Source organism: Streptopelia decaocto, assembly GCF_964273445.1.
Source record: "Streptopelia decaocto genome assembly, chromosome: 3".
Lineage (NCBI taxonomy): Eukaryota > Metazoa > Chordata > Aves > Columbiformes > Columbidae > Streptopelia > Streptopelia decaocto.
In genome coordinates this window covers 35,606,917-35,633,754 of record NC_138656.1, presented here as the reverse complement: position 1 = coordinate 35,633,754, position 26,838 = coordinate 35,606,917, and the positions used below count along the sequence as shown (strand labels likewise).

At 38.0% G+C, this 26,838-nt stretch overlaps 1 protein-coding gene across 3 annotated transcripts in view; it reads right to left on the bottom strand.

The window, feature by feature from the left end:
* Positions 1–1,046: 1,046 nt before the first annotated feature.
* The window catches only part of RMDN2 (regulator of microtubule dynamics 2), a gene marked incomplete at its 3' end in the record, with an annotated part of 48,842 nt that continues 23,050 nt past the window's right edge, over positions 1,047–26,838 (bottom strand). For 2 of the 3 annotated variants that reach the window (XM_082049289.1, XM_082049290.1), the window contains exons 6-11: positions 24,888–24,963; positions 23,334–23,411; positions 14,475–14,573; positions 12,681–12,734; positions 12,512–12,592; positions 1,047–2,068 (exon numbers count right to left, since the gene is read on the bottom strand). In XM_082049289.1, the coding sequence (XP_081905415.1) occupies positions 2,015–2,068; positions 12,512–12,592; positions 12,681–12,734; positions 14,475–14,573; positions 23,334–23,411; positions 24,888–24,963 (442 nt within the window). Of the gene's footprint in view, positions 2,069–12,406; positions 12,593–12,680; positions 12,735–14,474; positions 14,574–23,333; positions 23,412–24,887; positions 24,964–26,838 lie in introns of those variants that run through there. The other variant, XM_082049291.1, reaches the window with a different exon arrangement.

Genomic DNA, 26,838 nt, shown 5'->3' with positions numbered 1-26,838 from the left:
TATTTTATAAAGTATTTCAACCAGCATAAAATTGATCTAAGTAAAGACCTCATTATATCCTCCCAGGTCACAATGAGTTGTTAACTACAACCGCCAATACATACCACTTTTGTAGATCCGTTTACATTATACTTCCTGCATTGGCTATGACAATGTGCAAAACAGCTTTTACCAAAAGCCCCTTACCAAAATCAGGATATATCACCTTTGCAGCTTCTCTGTTCACAAGTCGATTATTCTGTCACAGAAGGAATTACTTGAGAGGATTTATCTCATATGGTATTTCCCCTTTTCTCTGAAAATATGTATGAAAAATAGAGAACTCTGGAATTGAAAAAGAGCTGTGGGAACTATTTTCCCACAAACGAACATTAAGAACAACTAAAATGCATATTTCAATTTGTGAAGATCTTCAGGATAATGAAAAACAGGAACATAACAGCAAGAACTCAGAACCAGTTCTGAACTTTCAGATTTTGTTCAGAGATATCTCACAGTAATGCCTGCATGTCTGACAACATGTTCTTAAAGAAAATGTTTTAAAATACAGAGAGCCCTACTTTATGAAAATAAATCTGTACTTTATGCCACGGAGTCAGGCTAAATTCAAATGTAACTCTACACATGTGTCTTCTCCAAGTCTACTGAATCTATTGCCTTCTGTTGTTAGTAGTTAAAGCTCACTCTTACTATGAGATGCTTCAGTCATATGTATACATACTCCTCCACGTGTACCCAATTTTTAGATCTTTGTTGCGGTGACTGTAGTTCCTACTTGCTACTTCCACTGTTCCACATCTGTACAAAATTAAAGCCTCAATATACTGGTGCCACAGGACTCCTCCTTGTTTTACCCATAAACTGGTCCATGTTATCTTACACATCACATAGGTCAAGGGAAAGCATGGTGGTCCTCATCCAACTGCATTTCCTTTAGCAGAAATGCTTAGTTCTTCCAGGTACACTCCGTGCATGTAGATTAAGATCCCGAATTAAAAGCCAATGAAAACTGGTCTCTACTTTTCTACAGACTTTGGTGAATTCTGGATTAGTCCAATGGTGAACAGAATTCTTGCCCTACCTGTTACATTTTATTGAAAACATTGCTGTCCTACACATTCACACAGAAGTAGCAGGTCTTTTGTTAGTCTATTTTTATGCACAGGTTATTTTATATAGATGATATAAAAAGTTAGTGATGGTCACACGCTGGACTAGTTTCTCTGAAGATACACTGATGCCACCGTGCTTGGCAACTGTTCAGAGACAAAGAGCCAGGATTCACAGACTTGGTGGAGGTCCTGTAACAAATCCATTAAACATCACAGCTGTAATAAATTAATCTAAACACTTCATTTAATTGGTCTGATTTTTAATATTGTATTTGATATTACAAATAAAATATAATTTTAATATTTAATTTATAAAGTTTTCACATTTCTTTGTAAAACCAAGAGTAGGTTTAAAGTTAAAAGAGCTCCATGGAGGCAACAGCTTTTTCTTTAACTTCAACATGATTCTATTTTTATAAGAGTACAGAAATGTGTAAACATAAACATTCATGATTTTCTTCTGTATTCATCTGTGTAAATTAGCTGATACAAATATAATTTACTATAGAAACATTTGTTTGTTTGTTTTTGCTACACACAGTTCTGTGCTGGCATCACATAGTAGTCAATTAATCTTTGACAGAATGAGATTTATGCATTTCGCATTCTAAACCCCTATAGGTCCATTGCCAGCAGTGGACTTTATGTTCAGAGAATTAGACTCACAGTGTCAGCAATCTAAAGTTAAACTTCAGTTCAAGATTATAAATAATCAAAAAAGAACGCATCATTTTCATATCATAATCGCCAGATGCTTAAATGCCATGAACCAAGCCAACTAAAATCAGTGACAGTTTTCCCACTGACATAGCTGGAATTCACCCGCAGTTCCCAGTCACTTCAGATTCTTATTTTAGTTTTGCAATTTTATCCCAGTGTGAAGAGTTAAAAAGTGCACAGTATCACAGCTTCAGTGTGAGAAGTAGAGCCTCTAAGTCTTTCTGGGCCTCTTTATCCTGAAAGAAACAGACAATCATGCATCAACTTAGATAGGATAAATCCCTTCATTTGCCTAATATGTGCCTGTCCACATTTCTTTACTAACAACAGACATAACACACAACTCCATCAGCCATAGAATATAATGACTGCATCGTAAGTTAATTTATCAGTGAATGCAAAAATAAAGTTTGAAGGGAAAACAAGAGCCAGATGGAAGCCCTCCCTTTACAGCTCTGTTAAAACACTTAAAATGTTAGCCACAAATAGCCTTCTCAGCAGACCAGTGAGCCTTTCAGCTTAGGCCATAACTTTTACTGGTGCACTTTGCATGAAGTACTGCCTTGTCTTATAATTTACATAATCTTGCGACCCAACTGTGTACAGTTCTTCTGAAGACATTTCCGTGACGTCTGCTAATGATTTACTATGCAATTAACAGGAAAACATAGGGAAATGTAATTAATGACACAGGTCAGATTGTGGTTTCAGTGCATACAGCAATACCTACCTGTAGTAACCACCATGAACTGACTACACCCTCAGTATCTTCCATACTGGTGTTGGTGGGCTCTGCCTATGCTGCTGGGCTCACAGCAGAGTGCAGCCAATGGAGGAGCAAGAGGCAAGTGCTGTGCTCAGAGCCAACACCACAGTATATAATACCTCCTATGGCAGAAGGGAAAGGCTCCTTTCAGCCCAGTGTGTATGTGCACAGTTTGCATAGGGCTTTAAACCAAACCCAGCCCACCAGTGACATGTTTTGGTGACTCCATGTGTAATCTGTTTGGAAAGGGGTAAATGCATACGAACGTGTAACCACAGTACAAAAACTCCATTATTCTACTTATTTTTTAAATGTCTCCTGGAGATAATCCACTTGTTTTACTTGCCACTGCAAATCGTCTAGCTTGCAAAATGCACCTTGGTTTTAAAATCACATTTCTGAAACGTCAGCACCTCATACCTGCAGGCTGGTAAGCGTCCAAACATCCAATACCTGCACCTATGTGTCCTTAGCAGTGCAAGTGAAAAGCACTTGCACATCACAAATTTTGCGCAAGTATTTCTAACGACATAGACCAATATTTCTTTCCCAGATAACGCCACAGGCAATTCTGAAAGAAAATACTGTGGACAGACAGTGAAGTAATCGCTGAATTTCAGGATCACTTCATTATCCAATCAACCAAAGAGCTGGAACAAAATACAGGACATTTTAAAATACATTTTACGGGTGAAGAAATTCCTGCTTCTCTTTATTTTGGTTAGTTGTCTATAATGTCATGAAGGAACAGAGAAGAATATTGAGATGATAGAAACCATATGCCAGACATGTCAAACTACATTATATTATTGGTCTGGATTAAGGCATTAATACATTAGCTGGACACTTCTCTTGGAGTCACTGCCTTGCTCCCACTGGCAACAATAGGCTAAACTATCTGCCTAATCATTTATCAGAGGCTTTAAAAGGCACACACTGCAAAGCCGGCAAGCTCTGCCAAAATACTCTAACGGAGGATATGTCCCACTGAATTCAGCACCCCTTCAACTCCATGACACTACAGGCTGCCTGGAGAACCAGCCCATGGCTTTCAATAAAAATTGGAAAATTCAAATTTCTATCAATATATTGATTAATTCAGGGAAAATACACATTTCTGTACTGACTGTGGTCAGCTTGTGAAATGGTTCCAACTTCCACTAAACAAAATAGTAAAAAGCCAGATATTGTCTTACGCTATCAAGAAAATGAAAAAGGCTTTAATGCATCTGGTCCTACTCTCTTCACACTTTGGTAAGCTGAAAATGATAAAGATGCAGGTTTTCTTATATCTGAACGGTGTTCCGCTTTTCATGGGTTGATGGGATTCTTTACTCACTTTGCAGGATACAGCGTTTTAAAAATATATCTCCAAACAACTTCATATAATTGTTTCTCTCCTTAGAAGCAAGGAATTATATTGGGCAATGAGCTTTAAGGAGTTGCAAAGGTCCCAAAAAATATTAAGCAATCTTTCCTGAATCTTCCTCTGGGCTTTGGAAAAAGCATGAAACAATCAGAGGATTGTTCTAAGAACTTGCTGGAGAAGAAACTGCAAACATGCAAAACCTCCTACCTCTGGGCCGCCAGTTCTAAACAAGACTACATCAGTAAAAGCAGGAATTATTATTTTTGCAAACTACTTAACAGGCTGCATTAATTGAGCCAGCAGCTTTCAGTCAATAATAAGAACTCAGATGGCAAAATCATTAAAAACAAACAAACAAACAAAAAACCCCACTAACAACATAACAATATTAAAAACAAAGTTGAGAATGGTCAGTGAACTATTATGTCACCTTTGGATAAAGTTCTTCCAGATCAAGAGGTGTGTCATGCTAAAAGAAGGGAGAAGCCACAACTCCAGGGTACCTATCTCCAGCTTTAAGGATGAAAACTTCATTAATGACGAAAGCCTGACGGCTAATGGGAAAGTAAAGCCATAAATCCTGTATTTGGCCAACTTTCTTCCTCATTGATTTCTGGGTCTGTGGCTTTCTGAAAATGAACAATCAGGTCGGCTTTTTTTTGTTGTTGTCTGGTTTTTTTTTTTTTTTTTTAAGATGGGCAGGCTTTGATCTCCCTTTAGACCATAGCAGGGAGAGGAAGAGGTGCGAGTCATAGGAGGAATGAAGCATTTGTGCGTCAGTCCCACTTGTTCACCCTGAGGCTGAGTTCAGCGCTGACTGAATACACAGCCATTTTCAACTTTGACTCTTTACTGTCAAGGCTAACATTTATTAAACACTTCTCATATCATTTTCAGAGTTGAATATGAGTTCAAAATGTTCTGCAAACTGCTGCACAAAAGGTATTCAAATTACAGGGTCAGTGACTGTATTTTCCCCTCTTCCTATTTAGTTGCTTTTCTTTTATGTTTCATCATCCACGGGGAATACGCACAGGAAAAAGAGACCCGGGAGGCCAGGGACTGAACAAGAGAAGTGAGGGAGTTGAAAACAAGAGCGAGATGGAAGAGAGAGCTGGTGGGAAAAAGGGAATATTGGCTTAACTGGAGGTAGTCATATTTTGACAGTTAATTTCTGCTGAAAAATTTTACTGATAAATATATATACACACAGACATACATATTTAAATGTGCATGCAAAAATTAAATGGCAATTTAAGCACAGACAGAAAGATAATTTACCTTCCATCTCCGCTAATTACTTCCTTATGTGCTAAACACACTCAACCCCGGCACTGCACATGTGTGCACTTGTTGACAAAGTCATGACTGTCAACAGAGAACGATACACCCCCATGACCACAGCCAAAAGGGTTACACCAGCCAACTACAACATAGTTGTGTGTAGCCACTGCCAAATCCCAAGCTGACATGCATCCTATAAGGTTTCACTGAAGTCAGCGGGGCTGCATTGGTATATTAAAGGAACTGGGCTGCCAGGGTGGTCCAAAGCTGTACTCTGATACGCACTCACAGCAACGAGGTGCTGAGAGACACCCCTGCTTTTGGGTACAGCTGTATCATTCCTCTGCAGCTTCAGGAGAGATCCTGGACTGGAACAGCAGAGACTCCTAAATATGCACAAAGATCATTAATTAGACAGTGACAGCTCTTGTGGACAATATAAATCATATAAAGCTACATGCTGTCCATTCTTGGTTTCATGATAGACTCTCACAGATGGTGTGACTGTAGTAGGCATTGATTTACATACAATTGCATAATACTGTTTTTCCCCTTAGATATTTCAATAAACCAATGCAATCATTCACTTGCAACCTCCTGTATGACCGTTGTATGTCGCAAGTTTGGGCATTTTATGTTCTTTCATATTTTTAGTATCTCCCTCTGGGGAAGAACCGTGACTTTTCAAGGCTTTTAGGATCAAGGCAAGCACAGCTTTAAAATATGTAGCTGACAATAATTCCACGTTTTCTGATTATACTTCAAGTAGAGGAAAAAACACCCATTCACACCCAGGACTGTGAATGAACAGTTCAGCTAGTTCGAGGACTGCCGCTGAAAAATTACAGAATGGCAGAATTCAATTTAGAATAAATGCTCGTGCAAAATTTTTATCCGCTATTTCTTTTCTAACTTAAAAGACTAAGTTTCACCTGTAATCTGTTTTACTATTGTATACAACACGAAGCTTTTGGCATTCAAGATGTTCCCCTTTTTCTGTCCAGCCATCGCCCCCACCAGGGTGGGACCTCCAGCCCTTCTTTCTATGTAGTCAGCACTGAAAGGGCTTGAACACGCTGACGTTGAGTTACAGCCCCTTCAGAAAGATGCCTGTTGAGGCTCCCTGTCACCCTCTGTATTGACTCTGAGGTAATATATTTCAAACTCCTGGAAGCTTGACTTCCTCCAGCCACTCGACAAAAACAGGAAATCAATTGCGAACCTCTAATCCCTCCCTGCACCGCCACCTCCATGAGAGCTTCTCCCATTCTCCCCCTGCATCGTGAGGAGGCCAGCGGAGGAGACGCGCTCCACACCGCCCAATGATTAGTCTTGCCGCACTAAGAACTTGGCCAAAACCATGTTAACTTTGACAGGATGTGAAAATGAATACTTTGAGACAAACTAGTCAATTTAACCATAAATAGAATAAGCTCAGTATTTATCATGATAGACTTTATCCTTATGTATGAAACTACTACACTACAAAAAAAGTCTTCATTTTTGGAACTGTTTTTCTGGTTTTGGAGAGGGCAAAAGAATATGCAGACAATGTAAACAAACCTTTTGGCAAGCACTTCAAAAACATGCAGACAGCAAATCAGTCTGATCACTAAGAGAAAAATAGACTGCGTTCTCTGAAGTGCAAAATAATATAAAATATAGGAGGTCTCAAATTCTTTTTGCAGCTCTTTTACAAATGTCTCATTTTTCCCAGCATTTTACAGTTTGAAATCTGATCTCTTCAAAATAATTTTTTAAAAGGCCCATTCCCTGAGCTTGAAGAACTTCTATTCAGTGTAAACAGAATCACTAATTAAGGAATAGCTTTCTAAAGTATATTCAAAAGATACTTTAATTCTGGGTTGGTGGTAGCTGCGGGGAAATTCTTGTTCCACTCCACAAGCAGTATTATTCAAAATGAACGCAAATCTGAACACTTCCGTTAGTTTGTAATTGAAACACCACGGACTTTTGCACGGAATTTGGAGAACAAATGTTAATAAAATCTAAAGGAACAAACATCCTCTGAAAACAATGATATTTTATATTAAGCTGGTTGTGTTGAAAAAAGAAAATGTTCTGTTTGATGAGAGAACAAAAACATTTTTATAAGGTTAACCCAAATTATTCACATAGTTTCAATGGGTAGTTTTCTCACAAACAACTCATAATTCATACTCTTCACTTCACAAGAAAAAGTAAATTACTTTTCTCGCCGCAAAATCTTACTTAGAAGGACAGATTACCACAGCAGCTTCAAATGAAATATTTTGGAAATATCACAGCAAAGTCTGCAACATATGATCAATCTATGGTGGTTAGAGGAGACATTTCTTGGAAAATCTGCTTTGGAAAATTAAATATACACAAATGGTCTGTTGTAACAGGAATAACGGATGGGTGCTGACGTTTATACTCTGCCCTCTATTCCATCCCTCTGTAACTCCCACTCTTTTCCTAACAGACAATATAAAAAATGTAAATTAATGACCAGGGTAATCAATTATGGTGATGTGAAAAAATGTAAGAAAATCTTATGGGCATGATTTCTGCCCAGCAACTGCATTCTTGTGTAAAGATTCAGCCATTGTTCCTGCCCATTATTACATTTACCTCTTTCTCCTCCTCATGGGCTTTTCTAGAGTTTCAAATGTCACTGAGGCCGAAGGCAGAGTCTTTAACATGTCTCTGCTTCCTGCCATTCTACCCCTGTAAGAACTGAATGCCGTAATAATAAATTTCTATAATCTCTAAATCTCTCTCGCCTGTTCATTTCAGCTCTGAATTGCCTTCATTTGTAAGTGCTGGGAAGGAGGGAGTGTTTCTGAAATTACTATATTTTTTTTTAATAACCAATAATTTTGTAACATATATTCTCAGCTTCAGAGAAGTTTTCATCTGCATTTAAGTAAGATTTTCAGCAGCTCTCAGTGCAAATAGAGTTGCTTTGAATTCTTCCTGCTTTGCTGTCTTCAACTCTTCCAAGACTACATTTTTTAAAAATATAACTGCTACTTTTTAGATTCATTTTCAAAAAACATCAGAGAGACCAGAGCCTTGAAATTTTAATCTCTTTCTCTGCAAGGCTGTTAATCCCTTTGTGGTGAGTTTACCGCTCTTACAAGCACACAGTTCACTCTCACGTCCATGCTTATCTCCAGATATAAGAAAAAAAAAATATTCACTATTATACTTCATAATCCTATATTGAGACTTTAATTTTCTACAAGTTTCCGTCTTAAAAATACCTAACAATCTTTGTTATAAATTAGTGTCTTATTCCTTCTATGTGCAAAGTGTTATGTGTTTAATCAAGCACAACCCCCCTTGTTTTATCTTTCTATATGCAAGACAAATGCTCATGTTTTCAAATTTAAATGACATTTTTCTCCCCAAATTTAAAAAAAAACCTTGTTTTTTCTGTCACAGTAGTCCACTACATCTGTTTTCAACAGCCCTTAATGTAGTCACACTCACCAAGGCTTTGAGCGTACTACAAAGTCATGAGTCTCAGTAAGGGGAATGCAGCATCTACTAGATAAACAGCGCAGCTGTTATGCTCTTTACAATAACTCACAGCAGCCCCGAACATTAGGATCTCTGTTACAGAAGGGGTGAATGTTTCCCAGGACCCTGAGGTTATCCACCTGGACAGCAACCAGAGAAAAGCAGGACAACTTAATGTCCCGTGCACCTCCAGCAGTGCAGTACCACTCTACAGTATGACAGTATTTATGGACAAGGAAGGAGTGTATGATTCATTGAAGGTTTTTGTTTAGAGTAGAGAGGATAAAGAGAAAGGTCTCTAAAATATTACTGTAACATCAGTTTTGTTTTCCAGATGTAAATTGCACCAAATCTCCTGTATTTCCTTTCAAAATAAATGCATAGACACATTACTTAAAAATGCATCAGACTTTTTAAAAAAACCTGACATTAGGACTCCCATGAGTAACTGACTCAGAAGGTGCCCCTTCTTTGATATTTTCTTTGATATCCTTTTTAGGGTTTACAATAGGGTTGAAATGTGTCATCTGATTTTTTTGTTCTTTAACAAGAATGACCTGTTTGTAAGCCCCTCTGCCCCTTGAATTAAAAACATATTCTGTAAGTGGTAGAAAGGATGCACAGAAAGGATATTTGGATGCAATACAACATTTAAGACAAAAATCATCTCGCTTAACTTGAAATGTTACATGAAATGAATCCTAGACAAAGTGTCAGAGAAGGGCCCTGACTTAGACCAGCTGAGAATTTGACCTGAGGATTAAAATGAGCTATGGGCTACTTTACTGATGCCAAGCACCTCTGGTTCCCACTGAAGTCACTGGAAACTGTGGATGCTAAGAAGCAATAAAAAGTAAACCACTGACTACTATTATTTTTCATACTTATGCTGCAGGATGATTTGTATCATGAAATACGATACATTTCCTCAACGTGGCATCTTTCCAACAACTTCGTCTCTCAGTCTGCTCCTGATTTTATGCCTTTATACACATACATGTTTCTCAGTAGAAGCCAACACATAAAAACAATAGAGAAATTCCCCTGCCTGAAGAAAGAGAAAACTCGCATGAGAAACTATGATTACACTTGGGAATGGTGAGATTCACATGACTGTGACACTATACCACGCTGCTGACAACATTGGGATCCTGTGCCATGGCAAACTGAAAGAAAACCTTAGATTGCTGCTGACCTGTGTTTTCTATTTCAGACCAAGAACCTCATTTTTTACAGGGCTGCAGTCAATTCAGGCACTTTATCAGCATCTCTTTATTACTGTCTCCCCAAAGTCTCCTTAGTCTTACTATAGTCTCTTCCCTCCCTTAAACTAAGCTGACTAAATGTTATTCCTATGTGGAGCTCCTAGGCCTGAACTACTTCAGTTCCAACATGTTTCTCCTCAAAATCAGTAACAGTCTTTCTGAAACACAATAAGCAAAACAACACGTAATATTCTAATTCACATGGGACTTGAGGTAACAGCATCAGCAGCGTTTGTGTTCCAGACCTCCATTTCAGAGTAATTCCTTTCAGCATGCACTTGGTTTTACTTTGTGCTGATTGTTTTCCTTTTTTTTTTTTTTTTAAATTTGAATTACATATTATTGCCCCAATGCCATATTTTCATGGACTTTTTTTTCTAAACTTGAAACACATTGATAAAGCACACAAATCTGTGATATCTATAGAATTAGTTAAAACAGAAAAGGACAAATTTTAGCATTCTTTTCAGATAGACAAAAGTTTTTTGGGGTCCATTTGCTGCTCTTTCTTCTGCTCACAAACCCCTATTCTTCTCCTCACCACCCTGCCTGCCAGAATACAAACACAAATCTCACAGATTGCTCCCAAATTCTTGCTTTCACCTCAGAGTCCCCTGTGGTCTGCCGGTACCTCAGAAATGTGATGGTGCATTCCTTTTACCAGCAACTAAACCCCTCCAGGTGGCCCAGGATGTGCTGAACTCCAGCTCATGTTTAGAGTGATGACACTGGACTTTAGAGGCAGAATTCACCTCCCATCAACTGCAGAGTCAGGTGCCTCAGACACATCTTACACATATCTTCACCTCTAGTCTCCCTCTGCCATCAGGGGACAGAGAGGGGAAGGATGTGGCACCTGGATGCATCCATCTCAAAACCGACTGTAGGAGGAGCCTCAGCAACTACCTTTGGTCACCAAAATTTTGTCCAGCTATTGTTATCAAAGATGAATCCGAATCTATGCTATCTCTGCACTTTTTCAAGGAGTCTTTATGAATTTGTTGAATGACTTCCAGTTTACTAAACACAGACAGTTTTCTGCCCACCAGAATTCTCTGTGATATATGTTTGCTTGCAATTTTACCAGAGAGCTTCAGAGTTGACTGCAAGATTACCTGGCCTGTAGTAAGTTGAATACAGGGAAAATAAAAAAATTCACCAGCACAGTCAGTGCAGCCATATACAATACGGGCTGAATTCAAACAATTTCAGTTGTATGCTTTCTCCCTTACACCGTTGGTTCTACTTGTTATGCAAAGATAAAAGGTGCCAAATAACGGAAATTTTATAGCAGTCTTTCACATGTTCTGTCATAGGCAAGTTGAAGGTACATTTCAACAGTAAGTAAAGAATAAAGCAAAGTTAAAAGACTATTAATGTCATACCTGTATCAATACAAATTTAAAAGAACACTGAACTTAAGCAATGATTGCTTAATTTATGATTGGTACATACTATAACTTGGGCCAAAAGTGAAGGCCACCCAGAAGCAGCTGCTGGTGAGGCATGCAATGGTCTTTCTTCCCAGCAGGAACACTTGACATAAACATGTTAGCGCTCCACACACAACATTTATTGTCAATCAAGTTACAGAGCTATTTAATAGTCTTTTTCCTTAACTTCAAAGAATTAAATGGGATAGGGCCAATTCGTCTCTGGAATCACCTCTCTCTCTCCCTACCACATCTGCTGTGCTCAAAGGCGGTCCCTTAGGCTGACAAAGCTCAGGTTTGAACTTGTCACGCTCTAGGATGGTAAGACGTTTCCAGTCATAGGTTGGTAATTATGGAACTTGCTTCTACACGAGATCAGACAGAGTGAACCTTCTTGCCCTGACTTGGTTTATATTTGAGAAATTAAAATAACTTAAAATCTCTCAAATATCTGTAGAAATTTTGTGTTCACATAGTAAAAATACTCTAAAGGGCTTACAAAGCAATCTAACAATCTTTTAGAATACGAACTGGGAGAACTGTGCCTCCTTAACTGCACTGTGGTTGAAAACAAAGGCAAACCTGAATAACTTCTCTACCTCTGCTACAGATGACACGCTGCCCTGGAGGCCTTGAGAAGACTTACAAACAAGCGGCTTCAGGAGCAGGAACAGAGACTGTGGGACCAAAATCCAGAATGCTTTCAACTGAGAAAAAATAGGTCCGGGGCAAGATTTCAGCACAGCTAGAGTGACATACTCAAATACTTATGCCTAAGAGAATCTAATGAAATGGGTTGACTTACAAAGAGTGCAATTCAACTCCTGACACTCCCTGACACAAACAAGTCCCTGACAGTCCCCTAAACAAAGATTATTTTTTTTAAGCTGTTGATAGACAACTGTAATGAGTCAACCTAGAGTGGAGGAAAAAGGAAGGTTCTGTGTTCAGAGGAAAAAGTGAAACATTATGTTATTACAGACAGTGCAATAATGGGTGCCAAAGAGAAGACAGTGGTCACAAGAGAACAAGTTATAAGTCTCAATACCCACCTCATTAGTAACTGAGAGAATTGACAGTGCAGAATCACAGTACTTCAGTGCATTGTTTTTCTGGCCAAGATCTTTATAGCACTGAGAAGAAAAAATATTTTGTTTCCAATCAGGCCACTGTAAGAATACCAGAGTCTACAAATCATTCTTTTTAAAAGAACTTGGTTACCTTTGCCAAATACACATAATTGCATTTGGAATATCCTGGATGCATTTCTTCTGCCTAAATAATAAAAAACAGGAAAGAAAACAGACATAAAACTTGTGTGATGAGATTTATGTGGTCTGCATAACATTTTTGGTAACGCACTAAGCTTCCTCAAACATCAGACTAAATCATCCCTACTGTGTGCACCACAATCTGTTTAGCACTTAAAAAAAAATCTCCAGAAAACAAGAAAACCCAAACTCAAACCCTAAACCAGGTACATGAGGTGCTGATATAGAACACATTAAAATGTTCTGTACTGCTTGCTCTCCTCTCTCTCTAAGTGCTTTGTAAAGGTATAGGATCATTCTATAGAATATTTACTGGATTCATTCACTTACACAGTGGGTTGGAAGACACTTCTCTCTCTAGTTTATTAATATTTATTTCCTCATCAGAGAAATAATCAAGCAACCAATCATTCACACTTTGCATAACAGGTAATGAACTGTATTCATCAACTTCATAAGTATTTTTCTTTCACAGACCCGTATCTTCTAGCTCTGGGTTTGCCTTTCTTTTCACATTACCTTCGTCTGAAAAGTTCAGGTTGTTAAAAAAATTTAAGATTGCCTTCCTTTTAACACACCTTAAAGATGTAGAAGCTTGAAAGATGAATAAAAATAGTACCAACTCTCTACTAATCAAGAAACAACTTTAATGAACAAACAGCATTTGGGAGAGAAAAACTGCAGTAGTGAAATTCATAGTAGCTGTAATCCTTGGACCAAAACAACGCTGCTTTCAACACAACTGTATATTACCAAACAATTGAAAAAGAAACCCAAACAGTTGTCTTTTAGACAGTAATTAAATTTTTGTTGCAGAAGATGACTTAAGACCACAGTTAACGCTGCAGCTCACCACAAAATGACCTGAAGCTAAAGTGAACATTTCAAATTATTTCTACCACCTCTGGAATTTGACCTTAAGGATAAAATTTCTTACACTGGGAAGACAATAATGTATTGTATTGTCCAAAATTCAGGAGATCATTCCATCTTTAAATTTACTAAAAACAGAGGAAACAAGCGCTTTTGGTAGTGAAGAAAATATGCTTGTCCAATTCCTTCAAGAAACTGTCTGAAAGTAATTGTAATGATGGAAGTTTATGCTTTGAATTTAGTCAAGTGAAAAACATGTATTTTTCAGCTCCAGAAGCAGAAATTATTAACACAAAAGACATTGCAAGACAAATTTATTTTATTCATATGGTGTTTTCTCATAACTGTGCATTCAAGTAGCATTCCCAGGACCTATATGACAGAGCTTTCTTTTCTACTTCACTACAAAGGTAATTTCATCTCCACAAACAAGAAAGACTTCTGCTGAAATTCAATGAAAAGACCTTCAGATCAGAAAAAGAGAAGTGTCACGATGTCAAAGTTTTCCTTGCCTATGTTAAGCCTCTTGCAGAAACAGGCAAATCTTTGGTTATCACTATGGTTAACTTGTTTCAATGGCACATATAACTAATCTACATCCATCTCACATTTAACCAATAACTACTAACATGGCAAGTCATTGAAGAATTCCCTAAAACTAAAAAAAAGAGAAGAAAGGTGCTAGCCACTCATCTCCAAATTAATTGAAAAACAGAGGAGAAAAAAACATTTTAGCAGAGATCACTGTGCTAATTGGGAGAGCCCTGGATTTACAGCCACTGAACATCATCTGCGATGCAGACATCTCAACAACAGTGACCTAGAGCAGCTGGTAAGCACTCGCACAGGGAAACCCTTGGCTAGGACTTACCTTAAGGAAATGCTGCAACGCTTCTTCTACTGTTGAAGTTGGTGGAGTCCCAAAGAGAGCAGCAGCTACTTTCTTTTCAATCCAAGACAACTGAGCTACCTATTAAAAAAAAAGAATAAAAGGCCTTTAGGTTTGCTTCTCAGTTTCATAGTAAATACTGTCCTGTGCCATTGTACTTCTTACACAACCTGTTTTGCAAGAGAACCTGTAAAGGAATGTTTTATGCTGTTGATTCGCCAGCTCAAAGCATAGTCTTTTGGATTTTAGATTCTGTTAACAAGAAAGTGTACACATTAAGAAATACATGATGAAACATCAACATCATTGATATTAGTCTGATCTACAAAGTACAGTTTAGGTTTCATAAGACCTTGTCATTTTTTAAAACCTAACATAAAGAATAGTGCTTTAAAGCTCTTAAGGTTTTCATGTGACAGTTTAGCATGATTGTCCATGTACTCAACATTACAAAAAGCAGTTGCTACAGTCAGAGTGAGAGTGCTTTTGTGCTTGTGAAACAAGTTCATTTATTACACAGAAGCTGGTGACAACCACTGTTGAGAAATAGGCTTCACTTTTTCCTCTTCAAAATAACACTGACAAATAACACTTACCAAAGACCTCATCTCATTTCAGGAAGATGGGTTGCTATAAAAAGACTTTGGGGAATTGTCTTATTGCCACACAATGTACATGACTTCCTTGCTTACATTTACCAACACCTGACAAAAACTGCTCTAGTTACTGGCATAAGGTATTTGGCTCCATCACCCAACCTAGTAAAACACATCTCACATCTATAACAAAGGATGGAGCTGCTCAGAAATGCAATGTGAGACTGGAGCCTGTTTAAATGGAGAAGTGAAGCCACCCTCCTTTGGACATTTCTACTTCATCTGTGAGGAAAAGTCAGGACTTTATTCCTTCACAGCAGTATTTGAACCACAACACTGATGGCTCCTGTTACAGAATACAGCTGAGTTTAAAAATGGTACAGAAAAAAAACAAAGGTTCTGTGTCTTCCTCACAATTTCTGGCTTGATCTATGCAGAGGCAACACGGAGAAGGGATACACTGAGGTAAAGAAAGAGAGCTTCTGATAAGAGACCGGGAGATGAAATATGAGTCACATAGGGACATTTCTTTTTCAAACGGAGCTGCAATCCAAATAACAGAGTTGAGCCTTGAACTCAAGTCTGTCCTACCGCTGTAAAAATTAAAATAGTTTTGGATAGGTTTAGATAATTTCTGCCTCACTCCCTGGCTTTCCAGTCTCTTCAGGGTTGTTACTGCTCCTTCTGCCCTCTCCAGCTAAATCCAGCAATTATTCAGTAGGTGTCAGTTAATTATGGTAAAATGTAAGCATCTATTCACACATAGCTATCCACAGCCATCAACAAGAATGCTTCTCTTTTGGATTGACATCAAGCCCTATGCATTTCTAGTGTCCTAAAAATACCATTGCAAAGAGCGCAAATACAGGCCAGCACGCAACAGGACAATGCACAGGACCATGTTTTCTCAGCTGGCCTCAGCAATGACTCCAGTTACATCATAGCAACATTGCTTAAGACAGAAGGCATCCTGGTCAAGTCTTGCTGGTTGTTTGGCAGGTTCCAATGCCTTGTTTGTTAAATGCTGTCAGTAAGTCTTTCACACAAACCCACTAAAAATTACATTCCAGAGAGAAACAATATTAAGAAAATAAAGCTTCTTGTTTGTTTGTTTTAGTTTTGTTTTGTTTTTTCATTCTGTCTCACATATCCCAGTCTTGAAGCCTCTTCCTGGGGAATAAACTGTTTTTCACAAAAGCTCTCCAGCAATCCCAGAGTTCTTATTCACTGAAGAAACAAGATGCTTCCCCTCTCTGCACTGCAGTCCATTCACACAGTGTTACAAATTGCAGCACACTGGTTAAAATTTCAAATTGTAGGTACATATGTAATTCCTTCATATACTTCATTTCCCAGCTGCTCTATGGCTTCTGAGACATATTCGGCAAAAGATTGAAAAGATTTTTGCAAAAGTATTGTTTTCTTTGCACCAATCCACTGCTGCAGTGTTCACTCTTCTTTTAGAAAAGGAAGGAGTTTTTAATATTTCACGGTCCATCACATCAAGATGGAGGCAGCTTACAGAGGGAGGAAGAGAAGGAAAAAAATAAAGGGAATGTATATTCTTACAGTGTTCTCTGCAAGACCACACAGCACCCTGGAGATACACATACACTGCACAGATACAATTACCACACACGTGTCTGCTGTTATGCAACAATGAGCAAACAAAATTGCAGTTTTTCCATGTGGAGTTATAATTACCTATTGAAAACACAAGTTCTTCCTGGCAGTTGCTTTATTTTCTTGCAAGATTTAATCAGAACTGACTTACTGAGGTTTTAGTCCTTATTTTGTCTCCCTTGGGTGCTGCTTTGCACTATTCAAACTTTAAAAAACCCAAACATATATGCACTTGGCCACTTTTGTATTACAAATCCCGCCAACCTGAAACAATGCTTAAAAGTGAAATGCATGCATGCACAATAGTGTGGTTTCTTTAATGCAAACTGGCTCCAACATCATAATTTGTGACTATTACAAAGATAGCCAGAGTGTTCTGTAATGTTCTGAGCAGTTAGACTTCTATACCACTGGCTGGATGAATTCATTGCAGCTAATTCAAAGCACCCATAAATGAAGTGCCGAGTTGTCCAGGTTCCTTGCATGATCGATACAGAGAGAGGCATTTCCATCAGGCAATTCTTCTTTGCCTACACTAGCCTGAGATGAACACTCCTCTCTTTCTCTTCATTCTTTCCTTCAACTGTTATACAAAAGGAGCACAAACAAATTATACCTTGGGGATAGCTAAGGGCAGGTGAGGTAAATCCCATCACAACAGCTTAATCTTGTCCACCTGTGTCAGTCTTCACCCCCCTATGAATGAGGTTCAACAAATGGAAAAGACCTGTTTCATACAAGACACAAAACTGTGTCCTGGAGCAATAATGATGAACAGGAAATTATACCCTTCCCATAAACACACACAAGAACAGTCTTTAATTTGAAATAACTTTGTTAGAGTAAATCATATGCCATGTTTAGTTAAATGGAAACATCATTCCTACTGAACTAACTAACTTTATTCAGCATTCTCTGTGTGAGAAAGCACAGGCAACAGAAGCTCTGGTGCAGCATGCTCTAGTGTAGCGCAAATTTGACTTCTCCAGTCAAAGTTAGTCCAAATACTGCAAAGCGCACCTGAAGGTCTGTACAAAATCAAGTGTACAGAGACTGTAACTGTCATCAGCTTCATTGGAACCATGATTTCACTTAATGCATGTTCCAAGAATGGTATAGGACAGCAGAAAGTAGTAAGAAAAACAGCTACTGCAGCAAGTAATAGCTATAACAACAACAAAAAGAAAGAATAAAGATTGCCATTGCCCTACATATGATTTACAAACATTGAGTTTTGGATGGCTTTTTAAGTCTCCCAAGCTTTGATGTCAGTCCCCCCAGCAACCTGAAAACTCACAAGAGCACTGCAAGGAACACTGTGTTTCCACAGAAAATCAGGTTTTAATTTATTGTGTTACTTGAGGAACATAACTCCTCAGCTGCCATACATGAGGAGTGCTAGTCCCACTCACTCAAGAGCGAAAATCAAGGGCCTGAGGGACCATCAGCCAACTCCTGAACTTCCTTCTCTAGGGCTAGAGGGGACAGCCTGGCCTCTGCCAAGGAGAGGAGACCACTCTTCAGTATCTCAGAGCTAACAGAGATGGTTGTCTCGAATGATCTCTCCCATAGATCAGTCAAACAGTAAACTCTCATCCATTTATTACACCCAAATCTCTACTAATGCCAGAGATGGAAGAACACCACCCACAGAGTTAAACGGCAGCTGACTGTAAACTCTGTAGCCAGTACGCTCCCATCAGGCCTCTTGTTCCTCTGAAGACCAAGGCAGAAAACGTGGTTCTCCCCTAAACAGCAAAGGGTTTTTCTAACATCTCTTTCTCCTACTTAGCCTGGGATCAGCAAAAATCACATATGAACTAAAACACTGGCTGGAGTTTGTTTTTTTTGTTTTTGATGAGATGCAAACCCTGCCCACTGACAGCTCTTTTCAACTTCCAGGATGTTGGCACCAAGGAAACTAACCCACTTGATTGAAAATTCAGCCAGGACTGACTTGCAGCCCTAAAGGATCTCCTCCATCAATGTTTCCTTGCTAATAGCTCACTGAAGACAGATCACACAATTGTTTTCCATAAAGGAAAATCATCCCATTGATCCAGCTTCAGTAAAATATTAGTGGCACCTACTTAAATATCTCCAGTTAGTTTCCTTTTTTTTTTCTATTTCTTTTTTTCTTTTTTTTTCTTTTTTTTTTTTTTGTAATTACAATATATTAATGTAAAATTGTATTAAATAATTTTGCAATTTTTTGACTTCTGGAAGAGATTAAGTAACTGGACAGCAATTTTAAGATACTGGCTTCCAACAAAAATATTCTCTTCCTTGCCAGCTGAGGAACCAGGACAGTCTGCGCAGGCATTTAGGTATTTAGCCAACTTGAATCCCCTGGGCTTTTCACTTTCCAGTAAGGGGAGCAGACTTACAGAGCACACAGATGAAGGAACTGGGTCCATTTGTTCCCTGATGTAACCCAAAGAGACACTGGGATATACCAGAAATGAATCCAACACATGGCATATAACTTCCAAAAAGAAAATCCCAAAGGATCTAATTTTTAATACCCCATTTGCATTTACCAGAGGCTCTGATCCAGTTTCACAATTATACACTAACTGTTCTGTGCCCGTCCCGTAATGGCAAGTAGCCGTTAACTCTTAACTACATATGTACTCTGTTTTAAAAGCTATTCTAAACATTAAAAAACCTTACAAACATAAAATAATAAGGGATTATCAGATCTGTGCCCAAAACTCTAAGGAAAGAGAACTAATTCCTATACACCATGCACGACAGATCAGTTCACTTCCAGTAAATACTTCTGTCTGATCTAATGAACAAAGTAGTTTTCAGTTTTCCCTTAATAAAAACAAAGCTGAAACTTGAAAGGGTCTGAACACTGTAGTTATTTTAGATTATAAGAACCAAGACAAGCATACATTTAAAACATTAAACCTTCCCTAAAAGATATGTACTTAATAAAGCCTGCTTTTGTCACAGAAGGCTGAGAAGAAAATGTTTTGTCCACTAAAGACAATTTAAATTAAAATTATTTTACTGCAGTTGTTTCCTTTGGAATAGTAACATCTCTTTTACAAAATAAACACCAGTTTACTTTGCTTACTAGATATTTTAAAGAATCTTAATTACAATTATATGTTAATAATCTTTTCCTAACACTACCACTAAAGCTATCCTGGAAAAAATTACTACTACACAGAAGTTAATCCCATCTCTGGAAAAAACTAGTACTAAAATAACATTTGGTAGAGTTCTGCAGTTATCTGCTACTGGCAGTATTCAATTACATTTGCTCAATGCATAAATAAACAGGGTTGTGGGGTTTTTCCCCGTTGCTACCTCTGCAAAACAAAACAAGAAACATTAGAGCTATACATGGTTTCTTGTATATAAAGCAGACCTCACAGGCAAAATTTTGCCCATCATGACATCTATGAAAGGACTGGGGAAAACCTTGTCTACTTGATTGTGATACCAGAATTAATTTTCTAACAAAGCTGAGATGATGAACACATCAGAACCTCTCTCTTTTGTATAGCTCTACTGGCTTTATAATAGTAAGAGAAATAATAAACGGCAAAAATTTATCTTTAGACAAGGTGGCACAAAACTGTCACTGGCTTTGCATCACAGACAAACCCCCACTGCTGCAAGGCAGTGAAAATTCAGCTCATCCCTCCTGCTGGAAGGTGCTATGAGCTTCGGATCTGACCCAGCAAGAATAACTGCTGAATAAGAACCTTGGCACTGCTATACCACTGCTCTTTGCAAATGACTGTTAACACTGAGGAAGGTGAGACACGGAAGTCAGACCCAAAATCTGGCAAAACGCTACAAATCAAATAGCTTTACGAGTACACTATGCAGTCTCTGGATATAGATTTCAGACTTCAATAAATCTTTTCTGTTTGCCTCCACTATACTTTTTACACAGAAGTCTTCAACTGATTTTCACTTGAGAAAATGAACTGGAGCTCAGATTTACAATGCTTGAAGCATCCCCTTTTGCAGTCTCTTATGCTATACCTGTTTTTTTCAGTGTATCAGCCCAACAAACAGTACTAGAAGATAGTAATAAGATCCCCCAACATTAAATGGAACATGAATGGGAAGCATTTGGCTATACTAGGATGACCTAAGTACATCATGTTTCTAGAAAGTATCGAACACTAGTTACCTTTTTTAAATTACACTGCTTCTGTAGAATATGCAACCAAAACCAAACGATAATGACCCTGGAAGTGACACTTGTGAAAGAACAAATATTGCAGCCAGTTCTAACTGGGCCCCCAAGTCAGCTAGGCTAAATATAAAAAACTCACCTGCTTTCCTCAGTCATCCCTTTTTCTTTTTGAATTTCCTCACCTTGGACAACACAGCCTTCCCAATCTCAACCCCAGCTACACTAAACAGACAAACAGACAAAGGTCTAAGAGGAGCATTATCACTCCATCTACAGGTATCAGTATAGAGAAGAAGTGATACATGTATTTTTCAAGCACCCTGTCATAATCCCTGCTCTGAAGAAGTATTTGGAACAAACACCACAGCCAACAGTCTACTTTTGGGGTAATCACCAGAGCATAAAACACCACAGTCTGCAAAACAGGACCAAGAATTTCCACATCTTCCACAAGCTTCTAAGACTATCTAGATCACATGCATGGCCCAAACCTGTATTAGTGTATCAGCACAGAAACCTACTCATCCAGTGTGCTAAAACTAATGAAGATATCACCAACTCTACTGGGCTAGGATTAAGACCTAATTTCCATAGAAGACACTCAAAACTAGCATTTCCAAATGATGGCCTCATCCTGCTGCTGAAAGTGTGCAACTGACTGAAAGTTTTTAAGAGCCGACAGCCCCAGCAGTCAAAACAAAATGTTATTGCATTGATTTGTGCTATGAAAATCTGTTCTGAGCATTTCAGGTTACTATTTTGTCATGGCCATCAAGAAAGTAACAGAAGTCAGGACTTTAAAAAGAAAAAAAAAAGCAATCCTTAAGTATTTCAGTGGCTACATGTCCTTAGGTAGATTGTTTCACTTAATAAAATGCAGGTCAAGTCATACCCTAAAGCAAATGCTAATCTGTGGCTTTAATGTTCAGTAAAGAAGCCCTGCATAAACGCTGCAAGTGTGGAACAAGACTTTGTAATGATAAAGCACAACAAACCACATGTATTAATATTAGTCAGGAAGTGGGGATTGTCACTAAAACGGAACAAGTAAAAAACCAGTGCAATAAGAACAAAGTGAGGTATACTGAGATTACATGTGAAGTTTTCAAAAGCAATAGCTCAAGTGAGAAATAAGCCATGAAAAACATCCTAGAGTGTTTGACATAAATGGAAGCTGCAGTCAGCTGTCGGACACGGCACGGTATACAAGTCTTAAGGAACCACTGGTGAGAGAGATGCTCTTCAGAGTCAGGACAGCAAGCACATTGGAGGACAATCTTCAGTGACTCACTTTTGCCTAGTTAATGCTGATAATCAAGAATACAGGGTGATGAAAACCAAAATGAAAAGCTCTTTGAAAAAGCTGGAGTAATTCCTTATTCAAATCAACTGAGGAAAAAATGTAGTTGCTGAAAGCTCCTTGGAAGTTAAATATATGATCTGAAAAAAATGCTGAAACATTACTTTAAGTTTTGTTGCAGACAAAGGCTGCAATGTATCACAGCAGCTCCTTCCCCAGTTTGCAGGAACTTCATAGTGACTAGTGTTGGAAGAAGCTGGAGGAAAAAGGCAGGGCTGGCATTCACTGCACATTAGCAGTTATTATTCCGAGAAGCCTCCCAGTAATCATGTGCAGCGTAGACTACATGAGAACATTTTCTTCTGATGAAAGATTCCTCACAGCACTAAAGGTGAAGCAATAAGGAGAGCCATCTGGGCCATCAAAAATGTGGGCTTAAGAATAAGACAACTCTCATTACAAACACAAGCACCATTTTTCTATAAAAAATAAAATTAATCAACACCTAAGCTTGTAAAACAATTATTTTAATTTTTCATATAAGAATATTTATCACTATGTCATTAATACAATATTTAAAAGCACCTGTTGTGTTGGCATAACACTAATTGCATCACTTGCAAAACATTTTGGTGAATTATAGAGTTTTATGACTGCATCTTTGTTGCGACATTCTCCTGGAATTTAGCAAGCTGGTATGGTAGCCTTGCTGCCACAGCCATAATACCACAGCATGTTAAGTGCCTTTAACTTCCATTTTGGATGGGGAATAAAGTTACCAATGGGCTATGTTACAAGCCCAAGGTCACCTAGCAAGTTTGTGGCAGAATAAAGAACTGAAATCAAGGCTTACAATACCAGAGATCATCCTTCCTCTCTGCCAAATATCAGTTACTTTTCATTCATACATTCATATAAGAAACCTGAACACAACAATGAAGGACATACAAGCACAGCTTACTTAATGCACACGACAGGAATGGTCAGCAGTTCACACAAACATATTGAAATTAATTCAGGAAACATAAATGCAATGCTTCATTTGGCACAAAATGTCAATAAACACATACTTTGTCTTAAGTCCCACTATTTCATTTCAAATGCATTATCATTTTTCAGTATACTCTATTCATATGTTAGGTAAAAAAACAACTTACTGAATAGCACCATCTTCCATTTAGGTAATATAAAAAAGGATCTTGAGGCTTAAGTTCAATTGCTTTGTCTAGGTGCTCCTATTAGAAAGAAAATCAGTGTCACTTTAGACGTTTGTTTGGCAAGAGTGTTTACATTCCATGAAGTTTGCTGCACATTATAAACAAATTCAGAAATTTTCTTCTGCTTTAATTTTTTTCTGACAGCCTAAAGATATTTTAACAAGCAAACCCCTTCCTCATGGAGGGAAACCATAAACAAAATTATATAGCAACTTGGCGCACAACGCAAGATGGCAATGCTGGATTTAGGACATGACTAAGCAGCTCTAAAGCTTAATCAAAAAACTCCAGAACTTAAAAATTCAGAAAATAAAATGGTTCTGTTTATACCAAAACCATAAAACATATAAAGTATCTAATGAGGTGCTTCTTCCAAAACCATTTTCATTACAGGTCATTAGTATTTTTATTTCTCTCTTTAATTTACTAAAGTAAGCTCTGATTGTTCAATCTGAATTTGAAGGAAAAAAAAATAAATCTGTTATTTGACTCTTAACTACCATTTGCCTCTCAAAAGGTACTAATAAGGTTTCTTCTCCTCTCTCCCCATCTCTTTTTCTAATTAACCTTGTCACTAAGATATCTGAGTTATAGATATCTAAGAGCCTATCGTTTAATCATTTTGTCCACAAACTATTGCGATAGTAGCTCTGTTTTCATGCCACTATTTTCCTGAATTCATAACATTTCAAAATGATTCACACAGATTTCAGCAATTACTTGTGAAGAGGAAAACCTCCCTGAAAAGTCTACTGCAAACACTACAGGCTCTTTCTAAACTCCATCCCTAAACAACTGCAGCACTTGTGTTATTAACCATTTTCCCCTCATTCTTCACTTGTCCCCATGCTTGGGGCTCAGCTCAGATGTAATAAATACTCTCTCATAGGAAAGCTCTGCAACATTCCCATTCCTGACACAGACATGATGTGACAGGGACCCATCCCAGGCATTCCCCAGGAATCGAACACGTCTGCTGCCTCTCACTGACACCCAGAAAGGGGGGATGCCGGCCAGGAGGGCAAGGGATGGAAAGCGCCTAAGTAATGCCGAACACAAGGAGGGGGAGAGTAGCACATGTAACACAAACTGCTAACTCTAAAAAACACAATTAGCTTTGAAAGGACAGCGTTAAAACAAATATTACTTCTTAACAATGGCTTGAAGGATGATTGCATAACTGTGTTAGTTCATCACTTAGTATTTCCTATGTTTTTATTTTCTAAATGGAATTGTTACTCCCTTCACCCCCTACCGTGACTACAAAATAAAGCAGAAATCTTAAAGCTGTTCCCAGAATCCTACCTCAATTCTTCTATTTTGTAAGTATCTGATCTATTTGCATACATAAAAATAACTTCTTCACTTTAACATTGGCACCAAATAGACCTGTGAGGCTGAATCACTGTGTTGGAAAAAATCTGTCTTTGACACTACATAAGGAAATAATTTAAAGGAATAGCTTAAAAAACCCCAAACCCTACCAAAACATACCTTGAAGAGATAACCATTCCTGATTTTGTTTTGTACACTTTCAAACTGAGACATATAGCCACACATAATTGCAAACCTGAGAGGGGAAAAGAAAAACACACACACATACTTTTCATGATTGAAATAAACCTTTGAATCAAATTACAAAATATTTCAATACCTATTTCACAGTTTAACAACTGGTTTTGTTTCATCTTGATGGCTGGATAGAAGTTTGGCATGATCTGTACATACTCAGGACCAGACAAAAAATAACAAAATAAAACAATAATGGAAACAAGAAGTTTAAATGACACTGTTTGGGCTGTCAGTGAAGTGAAAAAACTCTTCCAAAATTTCTACCAGTTAGACCAGAGTGCGACACTTCCAGACTGGTTCCAGCTTTGACAGCAGCTGAACTGGACACATTGTGCTCTGCATTGCTCAAAAATCGTTCACAGTTATCTGCTCCCCTTCTCAAGCATCTTAGTGCATTCCGGCACTTCTAGCATTCCTTTAATGTCTTTAAAATTATTTAAAAACACACACACACACACACACACACACACACACACACACACACACACACACACTCTGCTCTAAAAGGATCACTACTGTTATTACTCACTGCCTGTTGTTATGATTTTCATTATTACTAGTATTATTATTATAAATTTGGGACTGATTAAAAATGTGAAATAATTTCTATTAAAAAATTGTATTGTTAAGCAGGTATAACTGATAATATTTTCAGAGGTCTCTACCTATTAAGATTCAGATTTCCTAAGCAACATTATAGTCTTATTGACACTCCACCTAAACTTCCATTGCTCTTTTCTTATTACTTCAACAGCTATAGAACCTACTATTCTTAAGGAATCTCTGGTACAGACTTCAATTGTAATTACTCAGACCTATTTTCATTAAGACAACTTCGCATTTCTGTATAAAACTAGCAGAACCACCCTATATGTATTTAAGTGGCACTAACTAACACATATTAGTTTTCTAAATTTTTCGGAATTCTGTTTTTGTATTAAAAACTTTACAATGCAATATCAAATTAAACCAAAAATTAATCCTAAAAGAGGGAAATCAAGTTGAAGTCCAGAGCAAAACATGAGAGTTATGCAAGAAACTTACCGAGTTAATTATGGTAACAGACCCACAATCTGTATGCCACACACAGTTTTTAAGCATTACTTAACCTCAGCTTTCTTGAATTTCTTTATATAATGTAATTATTTGAGCTCCAGTGAATCCTCATTAAAATGTCAGTGCTAACATAACTAAAGAAATTACTGCTTACAGTTATACCTAATGGTTTAAAGTTAGAAACACTCGTGCTGGAGTTTGTTGCGTCTGTGGTCAGTTTGTGTTCCCAGGTAGGGCATGCGAGTCAGCAGAACAACAGTAGTTGGACTGGTAAGAGCTCCAGACAGACTGTCAAACACTGTTGAGCCGGATGGATGTTGTGACCAAGGTGCACGGAACAAAATCCGGCTAATGGCACCACCGCTTCTGACAGTTAAAGCTGCCGGGGGAGCGCATTTCATAGGTGAATGAGCTGCAATTGAGGGAAAAAGCCAGGGGTGAGGGTCAGGAAAGTTCAGGTATTTAGAAAGAGGGGGAAGGTACTGAAAACTTTATTAGGCTTAAGTAACTCAGGCAACATTTCCCCTACTCCCTTCACTCATTAAGTGCTAATCAGATAAACTCAGCATACCATAGCTAAACGGATTGCTGCTACAAAAGAAAACAATGAAAAGCGAACAAGCTAATCCAGCATCTTGCAGTATTTCCCTGTCTGTGCGTGACAAGAAAGAGGGCCTCAGTTTAAACCAGTTCAAAGAAAAACTTCTACTTACAGCTCAAATCTCTGGGGAGGGGAAATCCCAGTAAAATTTGCAACAAATTAAAAATAAGCCAACCTACTAACTTTTTTTTTTTTTTCCAAGAACAAAAATACAAA